The following is a 20377-nucleotide window of genomic DNA, read 5'->3' as shown; positions in this document are numbered from 1 at the left end:
GGCACTCTCTAAGGAGATTACAAAGGGCCTGTGTCATACTTGTTTGTATCTCATTGTCTTTGTTTGAAGGCATGCTTTGTTTGTCTGTAGATTCCCCAAAACTTTCAAGAGCCCTTCATCCCTCCAACCTTACTGGTATGCCAGACTAATTTTTGCATTCCAGGAGGTGGGTGAATAATTGAGGTGCTCCTGAATTTTTGTTAAGGGGGGTTCTCAGACCGATTTGAGGCCCATTTCTTTCTTAAAATGAGGAGAGTTAATAGGTGTCCATAACATGTGGGATATATTTCCTGCAACTAGGAGGAGGTCATGAACCCTCACAAGAACTTTAATCCCTCCCACCTCCTCTCCCTACCCAGTTTGTTCTTGGCCTCTGAGGAGAAGAGGTTAAAAGAGGTGCACTGCAAGCAAGATTTTATTATTTTCTTTCTAATTATTTATTGGGAGCTCAGACCTGACTTGAGACCCAGTACCCCTCTTCCATCTTCACTCAGGGAAGACTTCAGGATCATTTCTCCAAAATTCTGAGTAAAGCAGGGGTAAATGAATACCTCAATTATAGCATGTCAGTACTCTCACAGGTAAATCTCTCAGCCATAATTGCCCTCAGGCGTCGCAGGGGACATGCCTCTTAGCCTCCACCTTAGGGGTTGCTGGTATATCTGCAAGTATCCTCTGCAGTATATTTACTTGCACTGGATGGGCTTTCTACTAAATCAGCATTCCGTGAGGAACAAAGGCCTCAGCAAGCTGGTAAGATACAGTGGAGGGGTGCTGCAGTCCAGATAAGTGACTTAGACACTAAACATAGCCCATGAACTAGCCCTAGTACCCTCCTTGTATAGGTACTACATCGTTGGGGGTTCTCAGCCTTTACAGATAGCACTTTATCTATGTGTTTAACACCAAAAATTATGGAACTGAGAGTTAAAATCTCATATTTTTCATTGCCTTAGCAACCCTCAATATGTTTTAGTCCTGGGTTCACTATATTTCCTCATAGAACAAAAAAGCAACACCGTCTCTTTAAGAAAACCGTTATTTGTCATATGCAGTTAATGGTTCAGCTCATGATGAGGTTAGGGTTGGGGGCACAAGGAGGATCAAAAATAGTTTTTATTCAATATTATATGTATATGATGAGTTTTAGTGTTTTTTTTTTTCTCACAGGCCTTTAGCCTGCACATTATTCCAGACTTAGGCTTGCCCCCATTTGGCTCCCTTTCTCTCTCCCTCACAGGATCTCCAAGTGACTGAAAATTTTCTCTGGGCCTGTCTCCAGTCCTTACAAGCTATCTGGGTCCAGTTTTAACCCTTTATATGTCCAGGAGGGGGGTGAGTACCCTCATAGGAGCTTCTGAGGGGGTGGGTAATAAAAATTATTTTGTTTTTTTCTCTGTCTTCTAGGGTTCTGAGGTGTTTTTTAAAGGCAGCCCCAGACAATCATTTCCTTGTTGTATTTTGTGCAAATACACATATAATATAAAGTTTTGTAATATATTTTTATTTCCAACTACCTGCAGTTTTGCTTATTATTTTGAAGTCATGTCTGTACCCAGAATGGCCCCACTAAATTTGACTTTCTGCAGTAAATTCTCCTTGTTTATTATGCAAAACTGTTCCAGTGGACCAAATAAAACAGCTATGTGCTAATTGTGTCCAACATCTCAAATTTACATGCCATAATCCTGCCAGTATGACACCTGGCAGACAATTACTGGATGTGGATACTAGAGATTTTTTATTTGTCACAAGACCAATCAGCCCGATCTTCCATCATCTCCCGAAAGTGCACAAATCCTTGGAGGAGGTACAGGGGAGACCAATAGTTTCGGGTGTTGGGTAACTTTTTTAGAGGCTCTCCAGCTGGACAGAGACCCTCTTGCAACCTCTTGTCCAACATTTGCCTTCATACATTAAGGACACAAAACATTTGCTAAACACCCTAAGTCAAATTGTCTGGGAAGACAATTGTACCTGGCTAACAATAGATGTGGTGGAGTTATATTTGGCCATCCAACATAATTTTGATCTACAAACTATTAGCTCCTCACTTAAATATTATAGCAGTTATGACAGAAAACTTAAAGATTACTTACTGCGGGTGTTGGATCTACTTCTGACACATAAATATTTCCAATTTGATGGAGAGTACTTACTCCAGAAATGTAGGACCGCTATGGGGGCAAAATTTGCCCCAGCCTACGCCAACCTTTTTATGGGTTGGTGGGAGCGGTCCCACGTTTATTGAGATTGAAATCCCTTTAGTCAATTTATAAAAACTTACAAAAGATACATTGACTATCTTTTACTGGTCTGGACCGGTACAGAACAAGAAACCCATGAATTTTTAAATTATTTGAATGATAATGAAGTGAACTTAAAATTCATTTTCTCTTACCATACACAGAGTATACCATACTTAGATGTAACACTGATTGGTGATTCACAATCTAACATGATTAATACTGTCCTGTATAGAAAACCAATCACATCAAATGCAGTTCTACACGCACAAAGTAACCACCCACCACACACTGGTTTTGTAATAGCCAAAGGGCAGTTTATCCGTATAAAACGGAATTGCTCTAACGACACAGATTTTCAGAGAGAGAGAGTGAACTTCTTATAGCTCAGCTAAAGGAGAGGGGCTATAAAAATAAAACAATCAATAGTGCATACCTTGAAGTTACTAGGATGAAAATAAGTGATATGTTACAGGATGTCAGGAGAGGAAGAGCACACATTGTGTTTGATGCCTCCAAACCAGTCTTTGTAACCACATACAGTTCACAGTTTAAGGAAATATGCAATATTGTTGAAAAACATTTTCCCATCCTGACAGCCGAAGAAAGCCGCAAGGACTATGTTTCCAATGGCTGTAAGTTTGTTGCGAAAAGAGGCTGAATTTTGGCAATGTCCTTTCTCCGAGTATGCTAAAAACAGGCAAAATAAGCAATAGTAGCTGGCTTAATGCTAAGGGTCACTACAAATGCCACTTTAGTAAGTGTATAGCATGCAGTCATGCTGAGACTACATGCATTTTCCTGTCAAAAGTAACACAAAGAAAGTATAATCTACTAGACCTTACCAATTGCAGAACTGCATATGTTATTTGGTAGAGTGCTCTCTGTGCGAGAAACAATACATTGGTTGCTCCACAAGAGAAGCAAGATCAAGAATTAGAGAACACTTGAATAACATTGGACAAAGCAATAATTGCTCTGATCTAGCACAGCACTTTATCTTTACCCATAATCAGAATGTTACCTGCTTTAAATAGCAAGTACTAGAGTATGTCAGACCCTCACTGAGGGGAGGTGACAGGACCAGCAGATTGCTGCTGTATAGGGAAGCCTTCTGGATCTTCCAACTAAAAACAAGGAGACCACTAGGCTTTAATAAAGATGGTGACATCATAAATTTCTGTCAAAGACAATAGAGAATCTATTACCTGCCCCCCTCCCCTCCTATACATTACTATTACTATAAGATATTCCTTCTGATGGCACATTGCTTCTTTCGCCTGTTTTCATACTTTAACCAGTGTGAGTCTATACAATACTATATATACTGTATGTATATACACCTTGTGTCTATTTTTAATATGTAGTACTGTATAATTTTTCGATTTAACAGTCTAAAGACACTAATTGTACAGATTTAGGCCTAGATTTAGAGTTCGGCGGTAGCCGTGAAAACCAGTGTTAGAGGCTCCTAACGCTGGTTTTAGGCTACCGCCGGTATTTGGAGTCAGTGATTAAAGGGTCTAACGCTCACTTTTCAGCCGCGACTTTTCCATACCGCAGATCCCCTTACGTCAATTGCGTATCCTATCTTTTCAATGGGATCTTTCTAACGCTGGTATTTAGAGTCGTTTCTGAAGTGAGCGTTAGAGCTCTAACGACAAAACTCCAGCCGCCTGAAAAAAGCAGGAGTTAAGAGCTTTCTGGGCTAACGCCGGTTTATAAAGCTCTTAACTACTGTACTCTAAAGTACACTAACACCCATAAACTACCTATGTACCCCTAAACCGAGGTCCCCCCACATCGCCGACACTCAATTAAAATTTTTTAACCCCTAATCTGCCGACCGCAAACCGCCACCACCTACATTATCCCCATGTACCCCTAATCTGCTGCCCCTAACACCGCCGACCCCTATATTACATTTATTAACCCCTAATCTGCCCCCCACAACGTCGCCGCCAGCTACTTACAATAATTAACCCCTAATCTGCCGACCGCAAAGCGCCGCCACCTACGTTATCCTTATGTACCCCTAATCTGCTGCCCCTAACACCGCCGACCCCTATATTACATTTATTAACCCCTAACCTGCCCCCCTCAACGTCGCCGCCAGCTACCTACACTTATTAACCCCTAATCTGCCGAGCGGACCTGAGCGCTACTATAATAAAGTTATTAACCCCTAATCCGCCTCACTAACCCTATCATAAATAGTATTAACCCCTAATCTGCCCTCCCTAACATCGCCGACACCTAACTTCAATTATTAACCCCTAATCTGACGACCGGAGCTCACCGCTACTATAATAAATGGATTAACCCCTAAAGCTAAGTCTAATCCTAACACTAACACCCCCCTAATTTAAATATAATTTAAATCTAACGAAATTAATTAACTCTTATTAAATAAATTATTCCTATTTAAAGCTAAATACTTACCTGTAAAAGAAATCCTAATATAGCTACAATATAAATTATAATTATATTATAGCTATTTTAGGATTAATATTTATTTTACAGGCAACTTGGTAATTATTTTAACCAGGTACAATAGCTATTAAATAGTTAAGAACTATTTAATAGTTACCTAGTTAAAATAATAACAAATTTACCTGTAAAATAAGTCCTAACCTAAGTTATATTTAAACCTAACACTACCCTATCAATAAATTAATTAAATAAACTACCTACAATTACCTACAATTAACCTAACACTACACTATCAATAAATAAATTAAATACAATTGCTACAAATAACTACAATTACATAAACTAACTAAAGTACAAAAAATAAAAAAGAACTAAGTTACAAAAAATAAAAAAATATTTACCAACATTAGAAAAATATTACAACAATTTTAAACTAATTACACCTACTCTAAGCCCCCTAATAAAATAACAAAGACCCCCAAAATAAAAAATTCCCTACCCTATTCTAAATTAATAAATGTAAAAGCTCTTTAACCTTACCAGCCCTGAACAGGGCCCTTTGCGGGGCATGCCCCAAGAAAATCAGCTCTTTTGCCTGTAAAAAAAAACATACAATACCCCCCCCCAACATTACAACCCACCACCCACATACCCCTAATCTAACCCAAACCCCCCTTAAATAAACCTAACACTAAGCCCCTGAAGATCTTCCTACCTTGTCTTCACCATCCAGGTATCACCGATCCGTCCTGGCTCCAACATCTTCATCCAACCCAAGCGGAGGTTGGCGATCCATCATCCGGTGGCTGAAGAGGTCCAGAAGAGGCTCCAAAGTCTTCCTCCTATCCGGCAAGAAGAGGACATCCGGACCGGCAAACATCTTCTCCAAGCGGCATCTTCGATCTTCTTGCATCCGGTGCGGAGCGGGTCCATGTTGAAGCAGGCGACGCGGATCCATCCTCTTCTTCCGTTGTCTCCCGACGAATGACGGTTCCTTTAAGGGACGTCATCCAAGATGGCGTCCCTTGAATTCCGATTGGCTGATAGGATTCTATCAGCCAATCGGAATTAAGGTAGGAATATTCTGATTGGCTGATGGAATCAGCCAATCAGAATCAAGTTCAATCCTATTGGCTGATCCAATCAGCCAATCAGATTGTGCTCGCATTCTATTGGCTGATCGGAACAGCCAATAGAATGCGAGCTCAATCTGATTGGATGATTGGATCAGCCAATCGGATTGAACTTGATTCTGATTGGCTGATTCCATCAGCCAATCAGAATATTCCTACCTTAATTCCGATTGGCTGATAGAATCCTATCAGCCAATCGGAATTCAAGGGACGCCATCTTGGATGACGTCCCTTAAAGGAACCGTCATTCGTCGGGAGACAACGGAAGAAGAGGATGGATCCGCGTCGCCTGCTTCAACATGGACCCGCTCCGCACCGGATGCAAGAAGATCGAAGATGCTGCTTGGAGAAGATGTTTGCCGGTCCTGATGTCCTCTTCTTGCCGGATAGGAGGAAGACTTTGGAGCCTCTTCTGGACCTCTTCAGCCACCGGATGATGGATCGCCAACCCCCGCTTGGGTTGGATGAAGATGTTGGAGCCAGGACGGATCGGTGATACCTGGATGGTGAAGACAAGGTAGGAAGATCTTCAGGGGCTTAGTGTTAGGTTTATTTAAGGGGGGTTTGGGTTAGATTAGGGGTATGTGGGTGGTGGGTTGTAATGTTGGGGGGGGGGGTATTGTATGTTTTTTTTTACAGGCAAAAGAGCTGATTTTCTTGGGGCATGCCCCGCAAAGGGCCCTGTTCAGGGCTGGTAAGGTAAAAGAGCTTTTACATTTATTAATTTAGAATAGGGTAGGGAATTTTTTATTTTGGGGGTCTTTGTTATTTTATTAGGGGGCTTAGAGTAGGTGTAATTAGTTTAAAATTGTTGTAATATTTTTCTTATGTTTGTAAATATTTTTTTATTTTTTTAACTTAGTTCTTTTTTATTTTTTGTACTTTAGCTAGTTTATGTAATTGTAGTTATTTGTAGCAATTGTATTTAATTTATTTATTGATAGTGTAGTGTTAGGTTAATTGTAGGTAATTGTAGGTATTTTATTTAATTAATTTATTGATAGGGTAGTGTTAGGTTTAATTATAACTTAGGTTAGGATTTATTTTACAGGTAAATTTGTTATTATTTTAACTAGGTAACTATTAAATAGTTCTTAACTATTTAATAGCTATTGTACCTGGTTAAAATAATTACAAAGTTGCCTGTAAAATAAATATTAATCCTAAAATAGCTATAATATAATTATAATTTATATTGTAGCTATATTAGGATTTCTTTTACAGGTAAGTATTTAGCTTTAAATAGGAATAATTTATTTAATAAGAGTTAATTAATTTCGTTAGATTAAAATTATATTTAATTTAGGGGGGGTGTTAGTGTTAGGGTTAGACTTAGCTTTAGGGGTTAATCCATTTATTATAGTAGCGATGAGCTCCGGTCGGCAGATTAGGGGTTAATAATTGAAGTTAGGTTTCGGCGATGTTAGGGAGGGCAGATTAGGGGTAAATACTATTTATGATAGGGTTAGTGAGGCGGATTAGGGGTTAATTAATTTATTATAGTAGCGCTCAGGTCCGCTCGGCAGATTAGGGGTTAATAAGTGTAGGCAGATGTCGGCGACGTTGAGGGGGGCAGATTAGGGGTTAATAAATATAATACAGGGGTCGGCGGTGTTAGGGGCAGCAGATTAGGGGTACATAGGGATAACGTAGGTTGCGGCGGTGTACGGAGCGGCAGATTAGGGGTTAATAATAATATGCAGGGGTCAGCGATAGCGGGGGCGGCAGAATAGGGGTTAATAAGTGTAAGGTTAGGGGTGTTTAGACTCGGGGTACATGTTAGAGTGTTAGGTGCAGACGTAGGAAGTGTTTCCCCATAGGAAACAATGGGGCTGCGTTAGGAGCTGAACGCGGCTTTTTTGCAGGTGTTAGGTTTTTTTTCAGCTCAAACAGCCCCATTGTTTCCTATGGGGGAATCGTGCACGAGCACGTTTTTGAGGCTGGCCGCGTCCGTAAGCAACTCTGGTATCGAGAGTTGCATTTGCGGTAAAAATGCTCTACGCTCCTTTTTTGGAGCCTAACGCAGCATTTGTTTGAACTCTCGATACCAGAAAAAAGCCCGCGGAGCGTTAACAGCCCATCTACCGCCAAACTCCAAATCTAGGCCCAAGTTACTAATACTACTGGATGTGTTTCTCAAGATGTCCGTGTTGGAATGTATTCTGTCAGGTTACAGTACCTTTAAGTTGCTCAGCAAGTGTTAATTAGTGCACAAGACAGGGGCTATTTAAGTTACGGTTAATACAACACTAACATGTCTATGATTAAGGCAGTAATTGCCGAAACGCTGTTTTTGTTGCTGCAAATTACTGCCCATGTCTGTTTTTGTGGCCCAAGGGTATTCCACTGATTTCTTCAGAGTTTAAAATCCAGACTTCTAAAGAGTATGACAGAGATTTGAGCCGCTATTCCCAAACCAAGTAAGCATTAATGAAAATCAGGAGATTTTCCTCACACTACCTGTAATACGCAGGGTTCTATACCCCAGGCTCAATTAACACCAACCTTACAAAACTCTGGCTCTGAGGGTTTTGAGGGTGAAGTCTCCTCTGAGGACCTTGATCCTATGCCTGAGCCTGAGGCTGTTTCCACATTAGATTTAAAGTGGACCATATCTGCATCCTACTTCAGAAAATTTTGAATACCTTGCAACTATCAGAACTGAATCCAGAGGATTTCAAACCTGTAAATAAGATGAATTGAGTTTTTAAAGCACCGCCTAAAGTGCTTAAGGGTTTTGAAACACCAGACTTGGTTACATACTATATAGCTGAAGAATGGAAGAAACCAGGCATTCCTATTGCACCTTCAAACAAGTTACAAAAAAATGTATCCACTTTCAGAGGAGAATTTAACAACCTGGGAAGTCGTTTCTAAGGGTGGTGGAACTATTTCCACCTTACCTTGATGCACTACTTTTCCTATGGAGGATAGTTCTATATTTAATTTAGGGATTCAATTGATTACTTACTTCAGCTTAGATCTGCAGTTGAAATCACCTTTGTGGCTGCTGTGGTGTCTTTCTGGTCTGATTCTCTTTCTCAAATGGTTTCTGATCAATCTTCTGAGGATATTTGCAACTGCATTAAAATCCTTAAAATGGCTAATGATTTTTTTTGTGATGCAGTCCTTGACATCATCAAAATTGATGTAAAAAATTGTCCATTGCTATTTTCTTAAGGAGAACTTTATGACTTAAATATTGGACAGCTGACATGGTTTCTAAGAATAGGCAATTATCAGTTCCTTTTGAAGGGTAGATGCTTTTTGGATAAGAATTGGATTCTATTATTAAAACTGTCTCTGGGGGGAAATGGGGCAAAGAAACAAATAGTTTTTGTTCCTTTCGCTCCCCTAGAGATCAAAAGTCTCCTCCAACCAGAAGTCTGAATCCTCCAAACCTTTCTGGAAACCAGAATCTTCTTGGTCTTAAAACAAACAGACCAAAAAGCCCAAGAGAAATCTGCATAAACATTAGACCTCCATAGGAACGGTTTCATCTGACTCACGTTCCATAGGATCCAGTAAAGGCAGCTGCCTTTGTTCAATGTGTTCAAGAAGACTTAGAGGATATGGGATTGATCCAACCTGTTCAAATTTCTTAACAGGGTCAGGGTTTCTACTCAAACATCTTCATTGTTCGAAAGAAGGAAGGCAATCGTCCTATTCTGGACTTAAAAACTCTAAACAATTTTTTTTGGGTATCCTTTTAAAAATGGAAACGATCTGTACTATCTTGCCTCTAATTCAGGAGGATCGATTTATGACAACTATAGATTTCAATTCACAAGGATCCTTTTCAGTTTCTAAGGTTTGCTTTTATCAACAAGCATTACTTGTGGCCCTCCCCTTCGCTCTGACCACCACCCCTTGAATCTTCACAAAGGTTTTAGGGGCTCTCTTAGCAGTGATCAGAGCTCAGGGAATCTCTGTTGCTCCATATTTGTATGATATATTGGCCCAAGCTCTGTCTCTTTCTCTGGCTACTGCTCATAGCCACAGAATGGTATCTTTCCTTTAGGAACATGAATGGAAAATCAATGTCCCTAAGAGTTTGTTATCACCAGCCACAAGGGTGGTCTTTCTGGGTGTGATAACAGACTCATTTCAAATGCGCTTATTTTTCAAGGAACTTTGCAGAACCAAACTTCAGACTGCCTGTCTTTTCCTACAGATGGCTCATTCTCCATCTGTAGCACAATGTATTGAAGTAGTCTTATGGTAGCAGCTTCAGATGTGGTACCTTTTGCTAGCTTTCATCTTCGTCCTCTCCAATTTTTTTCACAGATAGACAGTGCTATTTCATATGTGCCATATTATAGATAACATGGATAAGCACTGATTGGCTAAAATGCATGTCTGTTAAAAGAACTGAGAGAAGGGGTCAGTCTGTGGAGGTTTAGATACAAGGTAATCACAGAGGTAAAAAGTATATTAATATAACAGTGCTGGTTATGAAAAACTGGGGAATTGGTAATAAATAAAAAATTTCAAGTAGACATGTTAGCAGGCATACAAAGGTATTTTATATGTAAAATGTGAAATATAGATACTAATTATTCACTAATTTTTGGCATAAAATAATTTATAAATCTTTTTTATTTCGCTTTTTTTAACCTGCCAGCTATTCGAATTGGGAATTATGAAATGGTTGAAACTCTGATTGAATACAACTGCAAAATTAATCAGCCTTGTGTAAAACGATGGTCAGCAATTCATGAAGCAGCAAAGCAGGGACGCACAAACCTTGTCACATTATTACTGAAAAATGGAGGAAATGTCAGCCTGAGAGATGGGTTTGGAGTGACACCCTTGGGGGTAGCAGCTGAAAATGGGCACTGTGATGTGCTAGAACAACTTATTCATAAAGGTATGACAATGAAGCAACGAGTCATGTAGATATTAGATGCAATTAAGAAAAAAACATAACAAACAGTTGCGTGTATCCTTATATATGTGAAATGTTTTATTTAGGAAGGGATCATGCATCTTTGCTATGGGTAGGGTTGCCAGGTATCATCCACAAAAATACTGGACACTCAACAGATAACCAGGGGGTGGGGGGTAGGATGGTAAATGGGTATGTATATACAGTATCTCACAAAAGTGAGTACACCCCTCACATTTTTGTAAATATTTTATTATATTTTTTCATGTGACAATACTGAAGAAATTACGCTTTGCTACAATGTAAAGTAGTGAGTGTACAGCCTGTATAACCATGTAAATTTGCTGTCCTCTCAAAATAACTCAACACACAGTCATTAATGTCTAAACTGTTGGCAACAAAAGTGAGTACAAAGTGTCAATATTTTGTGTGGCCACCATTATTTTCCAGCACTGCCTTAACCCTCTTGGGCATATAAACAAAATAGATGTGACGCTAAAAAGCAAGGTATAATATGGGAGCTAAAATAATTAAACTTAGTTAATCAATACTATCTTTCCAAAGATATATATAGGTGGATAAAATACAGGTGATCACTATTATAAGTGATTTACTGGAACGAATAAATTAATTATGACAAAGTAAAATCCTTAATCTTAAAGCAATATGTTAGATCAATTATTAAGGTATAGATCAAGGTATTTCTCTAAACTATACTCTATGAAAACGATCACAAAAATAGTAAATGCGAAAAATAATTTATTTAATGACACAGTCTAATATAAATGACTAAAGTGATTAAAATGATATACACTAACCACCGGTGGTATTTTTATAGCTAAAACATGTAAATAACTAAAACATGTTGAATGAGCTAAAACATGTATATAAGCAATGTATAAAAGCAATACGCCTGATATAAATCCTAATGAGATAAACAATGATGGCTCCGGTGTTGTGTTTTTTTCAAAAGTTCCAAGCTTAAAAGCTTAAAAGCACAGTCTGTAAAAAGCAGTATTGGAAGCCAAAATACTTTTAGTTATAAAGGCAGTATAGGTTGTCGGTTTAATCCCATATGGTTGAAGCCGGTACAACAGTATAATACCTGAACATTCATTTACCACCCATCCGGTCTGACTTACTTCCAAAGTCCCGACCAAGGCTCACCTAGTCTAGGTGTCTGGATATGTCAGGCAAGCGGTGTTGTAAAGTAATTTCTTCTTTTCTGTTACAGCACGTAACTTTTTGGCGTGTGACGTATTCCAGGCAGTCACGTGGTCCGGTTCACCCAATCAGTTGAGGAGTTTCCTCTCTGATGATCCCAGTCCGGGAATTTTGAATACACAGAGCGCTCTGGTAGAGAAGCGGGTGACTTCAATATTGTAGATCTGATATCACAGATACACAGTTTAACATCTACGCGTTTCAGCCTTCAGAAGGCCTTTATCAAGATGTTTGATTCATGTCCTATACTGCCCTTTTATAGTGGTATCCGTTTCCTGCCTTCATTGATTGATTAGTTCATCCTAATTTCATACATGCTTATTTCATGACTTAAAAGGGTATTGCTTTTCTGTACATTTGATTCTAGTAGTACTATTAAAAACATATAAACAGATAAACAAATATATCCACCTTTAAAACAATGATAATATATCAAATCAATTGTACCATAGAACGTGATGATTATAATTCCTCTTGCAAATTTCTCTAATGTAAGGTTAATTTATGCTAATAAACATTTTACAAATATTAAAAATATTAAAAACATATATAACAAAGATTAAAAAAAATATATATATATATATCTGATATATCATCCTTCACTAGAATAATTTATAATACAAAAACCGGCAGATGTCACTCGTTAAAAATCTACACTTAAAGTACTGTTAACTAAAAGAATTAATAATTTCTAGAATTAATGTGAAAACATATATAAAAGAAACATCAAAATCCTAAATAATTATCAGTTACTTTAAAAATAAAATACCATAACTATTTATAAGAGTATATAAAGTTATTTGGGTTTCTAGTGTAAAAACGGGTTTAAATCTAGTTCTACATTTAACCCTTCAGGTACTTGTGTACCAAAATAATAGATCAATTCAGCTTCTTTGTATAATATTAGTTTTTCAAAGTCACCACCTCTATCGTCTTTTTTTACTTTTTTTATACCCCACCATCTAAGATCTTTGATGTTGCTCCCATGGCATTCTTTAAAGTGTTTAGAAACAAAGTGGCCTTCAAAGCCATTTTTGATGTTATTGACATGATCTCTGATTCTATCCCTTAGCTTTCTCTGGGTTTGTCCTAAGTATTGCCTGTTACAAGTGCACTGTAGGATATAAATAACACCCTTATCACTACATCTTATTACGTCATTTATAGTATGTTTATAGTCCCTAGTAGTAGATATAATTTCCTTTAATTTAGTGCTATATTTGCATGCCACACAACTGTAACATGGAAAAAACCCTGCTATTTTTGAGCCAGTGAGATCTATATCTGACTTATTGATCTTTTTTCTATACATACTGGGAGCTAGATTATTTTTTAGGTTTCTTGCTTTGGTATAAATAATGTCAGGATGTTTTTTTACATGATCTCCTAAAATATGATCGTTTTTTATAAGATGCCAATGCCTGTTTAAAATGGTTTTCATAAATCCATGTTGAGCATTAAATTTAGTAATAAAAGGGATATCCAATTTATTCCCTTGTTCATTGGGTCTAAGGCTTACTTCTTTACCTTTAAGTAAGTTATCTCTGTTTTTTAATCTAGCTTTCTCCATCGCATCATTAACATTATTCTCATCGTAACCTTTATCTAAGAACCTTTCTTTTAGAATTTGGGATTGGATATCAAAATCTTCAATATTATTAAAATTTTTCTTAATCCTGGTGAATTGACTCATGGGAATGTTATCGGTCCATTTGGATAGATGGCAACTCTCTATATGGACGTAGTTGTTTGCGTCAACTTTTTTAAAGAACGTTTTTGTGCGGATTTTTTGTTCAACAATGTTAATTTCAAGATCAAGAAAGTGTATAGTAGTGCTATTTATCTCACTAGTAAATTTTAAACCTAAATTATTCATATTCAAATCCTCCAAAAATAAGTTCAAAAGTTCATAATCCCCGGTCCAAACAATAAAAATGTCATCTATAAATCCCTCTTGGGCATGGAGTTCACCAGAGCTTCACAGGTTGCCACTGGAGTCCTCTTCCACCCCTCTATGATGATATCACGGAGCTGGTGGATGTTAGAGACCTTGCGCTCCCCCACTTTCCATTTGAGAATGCCCCACAGATGCTCAATAGAGTTTAGGTCTGGAGACATGCTTGGCCAGTCCATCACCTTTACCCTCAGCTTCTTTAGCAAGGCAGTGTTCATCTTGGACGTGTGTTTGGGGTCGTTATCATGTTGGAATATTGCCCTGCGGCCCAGTCTCCGAAGGGAGGGGATAATGCTCTGCTTCAGTATGTCACAGTACATGTTGGCATTCATGGTTACCTCAATGAACTGTAGCTCCCCAGAGCCGGCAGCACTCATGCAGGCCCAGACCATGACAATCCCACCACCATGCTTGACTGAGGAGTACAAAGACACTTGTCTTTGTACTCCTCACCTGGTTGCCGCTACACACACTTGACACCATCTGAACCAAATAAGTTTATCTTGGTCTCATTGGACCACAGGACACGGTTCCAGTAATCCAGGTCCTTAGTCTGCTTGTCTTGTCTGTTTGCAGGCTTTCTTGTGCATCATCTTTATAAGAATTTGATGCAGTGTGCGGCGTATGGTCTGAGCACTGACAGGCTGACCCCCACCCCTTCAACCTCTGTAGCAATGCTGGCATCACTCATACATCTATTTCCCAAAGACAGCCTCTGGATATGACGCTGAGCACGTGCACTCAACTTCTTTGGTCGACCATGACGAGGCGTGATCTGAGTGGAACCTGTCCTGTGAAATCACTGTATGGTCTTGCCCACCGTGCTGCAGCTTAGTTTCAGGGTCTTGGCAATCTTCTTATAGCCTAGGCCATCTTTATGTAGAGCAACAATTCTTTTTTTTTCAGATCCTCAAAGAGTTCTTTGCCATGTTGAACTTCCAGTGACCAGCATGAGAGAGTGTGAGAGTGATAACACCAAATTTAACACACCTGCTCCCCATTCACACCTGAGATCTTGTAACACTAATGAGTCACATGACACCGGGGGCTAATTGGACCCAATTTTGACATTTCCACTTAGGGGTGTACTTACTTTTGTTACCAACGGATTAGACATTAATGGCTATGTGTTGAGTTATTTTGAGGGGACAGCAAATTTACACTGTTATACAGGCTGTACACTCACTACTTTACATTGTAGCAAAGTGTCATTTCTTCTGGATGTGCTGTCCTTTCTCCTTGTTTTGCTTATACCCAAGGTGATTACATAAGTCTGTGAACCCTGACTTGTTCCCAGTTTGTTTGATTATTAACTTGCATTTGTGTGCGTGGCTGCAGTTGTGTGGCTGTATTAGGGACTCAGGTATGTGGAAGAGACCTTGACGTGGTACCTGGGCTTGTCCCATTTGACCAAATGAGGTAACTAACTCTTCCAGTTTTGCTTTTAATCCTCGCTGAGAGCTTGTGAGCGAGTGCTGGACTTTTTTTTATGTGTGTGCTGCTATATATACTATATATATATATATATCTCCCTTTGTATGCCAACAAAGTGAACACATTAAAGGAAAATATTAACTATAACCACAGAACAGGCTATTTACAATTTTAATGCACAAAAAAATGTAAAACTTATAAAACACACTGTTTAAGCTCCTTGGTTGCCAGAGCAACCCTCTGAAGCAGTCAAGGGGTTAAACAGTTTGTTTTATTAGAAGTATGAAATCACAGACTGCATTATGGCTCCCAATAGCAGGGCAGATAGCTGAGAGGGCACACTGATAGTCTCTTCTGACTATCAGTGTGCAGGCAAGGGAGAAAGTCTGTAAAACAGTAAATATGGCACTTCACGAACTCCCTTCTTTGCAGCTGTAGCAGATTCCCGCCCCCACAGCAACCAGGAATCGTAGCAAGGCTCTGAGAGGGGAGAGAGCACAGTCTGTAGTATTCATTACCAAATTGTTGAACGCTAGTGAGCATGGGGTTTCTGTTTTTACACTGGGTAAATGGGACATGTATGCACTGCAGGAAGGCATATAACAAGCAGTGATCAGCTTAAATCCGGACATTTAAATGCCTTGATCAGGCTGATTGACACCCCGGCATTGCACAAGCTAGAACTGATTGTGCAATGTTAAATACTGACAGCGTATGCTGTCGGCATTCAGCGATGTATGGCGGATATGATACACTACAGCATATCATGTCTGCCAGACAATGATAATTCGGCCCCAATGTATTAGCACTTACTCTGAATTTTAAATGAGCAGTAGATTTTTTGTAACAAATTCCCTTTATATTTTTTTTGTCCACTACCTTTATAATGCTGACCCCCATATCATGTGACAGCCATCAGCCAATCACAGACTCATATACATGTGCTTTATGACCTTTTACACATGCTAAGTAGGAGCTGGTGCACCATAAAGTGTGCTTATTAAAACTACTGTGAACCATTTGATAATGGAAGTAAAACTGCATGCTCTATCTAAATCATGAAAATTGAATTTTGACTTTAGTGTCAGTTTAATGCTGGTATTCAGGTGTTGTTGTTTGTTAGGTGGTGATGTCCATGCTCAAGCACATGATGGGTCATCAGTACTTAGTGATGCAGCAGGTGGAGGAGATCCAGATTGTGTGGCTCTTCTGTTAGAGTATGGAGCAAGTGGAAATGTGCCTGATAGAGAAGGTTATTTACCTATCCACAAAGCAGCATATGGAGGACATTACCTGTGAGTAAAACAAAGTTGCAGTATTGAGCTTAACCTAATATAACTATCATCTATCTATCATCTATCTATCAACTATCTTTTTATCTATCTTTCTTTCTATTATCTATCTACCTATTTATCTATCTATATCTATCTTTCTATCTATTCTTTATATCTTTCTATCTATCATCTATCTATCGTTCTATCTATCATCTATCTACCTATCTATAAAGAAGCATTCACCAGGATTTAAATGTTTTGTTTTTTAATAACTATCTAAGTGACAGTTCAGGGTTTTAACCATTGACTTTAGACTTACATACAAAGATAAAAAAGTGTATATACCTGTTTATATCCCTAAACCGTACCTAACTCCTTGCCCTACAAGAAATACTCACAGTGCCTCTACTGTCTTGATGTGTCTGCGTTGGTATTGTAGTGACAAACAGGAGCAGCGTGTCTTAAATACATAATTTCTAACATTTAGGTTGTACCTCCCTATTATTCAAATATAAAATGTTGCTCTGCTGAATAAATATGAATATATATAGATAGATAGATAGATACTGTAGATACAGACAAATATATCTCATAATATTTAAAAAGACCGGCTTCCGAGAGATGTCCTCTCTTCCCCTCTCTCTCTCTCTCTCTCTCTCTCTCTCTCTCTCTCTCTATATATATATATATATATATATATATATAGAGAGAGAGAGGAGGGGGAGAGGAGGGGGAGAGGAGGGGGAGAGGAGGGGGAGAGGGGGGGAGAGAGAGAGGAGAGAGAGAGGAAGAGAGGACATCTCTCGGAAGCCGGTCTTTTTAAATATTATGAGATATATACAGTATATATATATATATATATATATACTGTATATATATATAATCTCAGAATAGCACTCAATAAAGGTATATACTAATGCAAAGTAGTAATGTGTATGAAGAATGCACGGGATAAAGGTCCACTCCAAATGAACCTAAACAAATGTTAAAAATAAATATAATAGTCCCAGCAAAGGGGCAACAAGTTTATATGATACAGATGGCTGTGTAGTATAGCAGCAGTTAGACGTAATGGTCATATAAGCAGTAGAGAAGCAGTAACGTGCATGCAGTGGTATACTGGTATATATCAAAGCAGCTTTATCATGCAACACTTGATGAATGCGGAACATTGAGGCAACAGTACCCTTATCAAAAGTAGTGCCACGCAGGTAAAGGAGAAAGGCGACACATAAAGCCAGAGATTTTTTCCAATAGCGCACATGTCATATGTGTTATCCAGTATTTAGCATGTAAGCAAGTGTGCCTTAGATGGTAAAAACTCTATGGCCCAGATTACGAGTTTTTCGTTATGAGCTGTGCGGTGCTTACAAGCAGTTTTCTCTCACCGCTCACTTACATGCAGCGCTGGTATTACGAGTTTTCAGAAACCCGTCGTTAAAAGACTAGAAGTGAGTGTTGAGCAAAATTTTGCTCATTACCGCACTCCAATACCAGCGCTGCTTAAGTCAGTGGTGAGCTGGTGTAACGTGCTCGTGCATGATTTCCCCATAGGAATCAACAGGGAGAGAGAAAAAAAGTCTAACCCCTGCAAAAAAGCAGCGTAAAACTCCTTAACGCAGCCCCATTGATTCCTATGGGGAAATAAAATGTATTTTCAAAATTGGCAGATATAGGCACAGTATCTAAATGTTAAGATAGGATTATAGAGGTATTATATAGATAACCTCGGTGCTGCCCCTTTAAATTACATAGAAAACTAGGAGGGGGAGAGATGGAGGACAAAGAGGGGATTAATAAGAACTCTTACACCTATCATTGGTTTAATGCTGTATTGTAACAGCGTATAGGCACTGCTAGTAAGTGACAGATAATTAAAAAATTATTAATTTTTATTCATAAAGTTAAAATATGAATTAATAAGGTGATAAACACCACCTATATATAATTTTACCCACAACAATAGAATGACCCTCAAAAACACCGCTGGAGCTGCAACGCTACAAAAGTGCCTCCCCCCTGTATTCCTGGCCGATAGCAGGAATCATCGGCGTCAGGTGCCAGGGGTAACACAAAGTAACATACACAAGTGGCACTTAAGGTGAATAAGAGTAATAACTATTTATTAAAAACTGCACAAACACATTTCGGCCGTCGTACGGCCTTTCTCAATGTGATTTAAGTTGAAAAAGTGACAAGCCGATTATCCGTTATCGTTGCTTTATAAACCCTTAGAAGGAGAGCTAAAGAACCAATCATTAAGGCGCAAATGGACGCGCCTCTAAGATGGCCAATCAGTATCGATTGCTTACGTGTAGCACATCTTGTCAATGGTATCAGTGTTTTAATTGGATGGAGTATCAGTGCACATATCCTATCGTGTCTTACCACAACAATACACTTCCCTAAACAGAAATCCGTCTGGAAAATTAAACAGCTTATTTGACATAACATGATCGTGTGTATTATTTGATCTGGTACTGATTCGTCACCACAATTGTTAGATCGCATCTAAGGAGCACCTCAAAGACAGCTGCAAAGACAGGCTACTCCTCATTGTATGGAAAACCCACACACTACGTCCAAAACATTTGGTGATGATTCACAGTTCCATACACAATAGCGATCAATTCATAAGTAGATATATGTCATTTTAACATTAGGGGATATTGGCATAATACTGCACTGCAGATACCAATTGCAATTTGAAAACATTACGGGTTAGCATGTTAGAAAATAAATAAAGTCATATACATGGGACATGCACACATCGAACATAATCCTTATAAACTGCTATAATGTCTTAAAGGTTTATTTTGTGAGACTGGCTAACAGACCATTACCAAACCTTAGTGACATTTTAATAATACATTCATTAAATGCAGCTAAAAAAAGGGGGCTCATGCCAATTCAATTTATTACGTGTTAAATGTGCAAATCCTTATACAGAGATTGAAATTTCCTCCAAATTATTGCAAACACTTTACACATATCATTTTTAATAGTATGAAAGCCCATTCGGGGTGCACATCCCATACTATGGGTTAAATGGATAGCTAATTATAATTGCACACAGGTACAAGCCAAAGATCCTAAGGAGTTAAAATCATGGGCAGAGATTGTCCAAATGTGCATAAGTACAACTCGAGTTTTATTTTCCAACTATTGTGTTCCATAGATGTAATGTCCATACTGTAATAACTCAATGGTTATAATATTTACACATGTCCATAGTTGGCATCTAGTCGTCATTCCTACATAGATTAGGTCACATTCACATGACACACAGTATATTACATTGGTGCTTTTGCAATTAAGCCCTTCTATATGTGAACAATGGTTCTTCAGGAATGAGAGTTTCTAGTAATTCATCAGCTTTCAAAATATGCCAGTGCTTCTGGACAATGCTGGAAAATGATTGGCTCTGATTTGTGTATGTAGATATAAACCTGAGGGGTTTGTAGAGTCTTTCACCTAGATTTAGAGTTCTGCGGTAGCCGTCAAAAGCAGCGTTAAGGGGTCCTAACGCTGCTTTTGGCCGCCCGCTGGTATTTAGAGCCGTGTAGGTAAAGGTCTAACGTTCACTTTCAAGTCACAACTTTTCCATACCGCAGATCCCCTTACACCAATTGCGTATCCTATCTTTTCAATGGGATCTTCCTAACGCCGGTATTTAGAGTCTTGGCTGAAGTGAGCGTTACAACTCTACCGACAAAACTCCTACCGCCCATGGAAAGGCTGTAGTTAAGAGCTTTCTGGGCTAACGCCGGTTTATAAAACTCTTAACTACA

The 20377-nt window shown here is 38.7% G+C and overlaps 1 protein-coding gene across 4 annotated transcripts in view; it reads left to right on the top strand.

Moving 5' to 3' along the window:
• The window catches only part of ASB15 (ankyrin repeat and SOCS box containing 15), a 141406-nt gene that overhangs the window by 63629 nt on the left and 57400 nt on the right, over window positions 1–20377 (top strand). For 3 of the 4 annotated variants that reach the window (XM_053716661.1, XM_053716660.1, XM_053716662.1), the window contains exons 7-8: window positions 10437–10682; window positions 16436–16607. In XM_053716661.1, coding sequence (XP_053572636.1) covers window positions 10437–10682; window positions 16436–16607 — 418 coding nt within the window. Of the gene's footprint in view, window positions 1–1240; window positions 1336–10436; window positions 10683–16435; window positions 16608–20377 lie in introns of all 4 variants that reach the window. The other variant, XM_053716663.1, reaches the window with a different exon arrangement.

This window comes from Bombina bombina, chromosome 6, assembly GCF_027579735.1.
Source record: "Bombina bombina isolate aBomBom1 chromosome 6, aBomBom1.pri, whole genome shotgun sequence".
Taxonomy (NCBI): domain Eukaryota; kingdom Metazoa; phylum Chordata; class Amphibia; order Anura; family Bombinatoridae; genus Bombina; species Bombina bombina.
The sequence above is the reverse complement of the archived record's forward strand: the minus strand, read 5'-3'. Positions and strand labels throughout refer to the sequence as shown.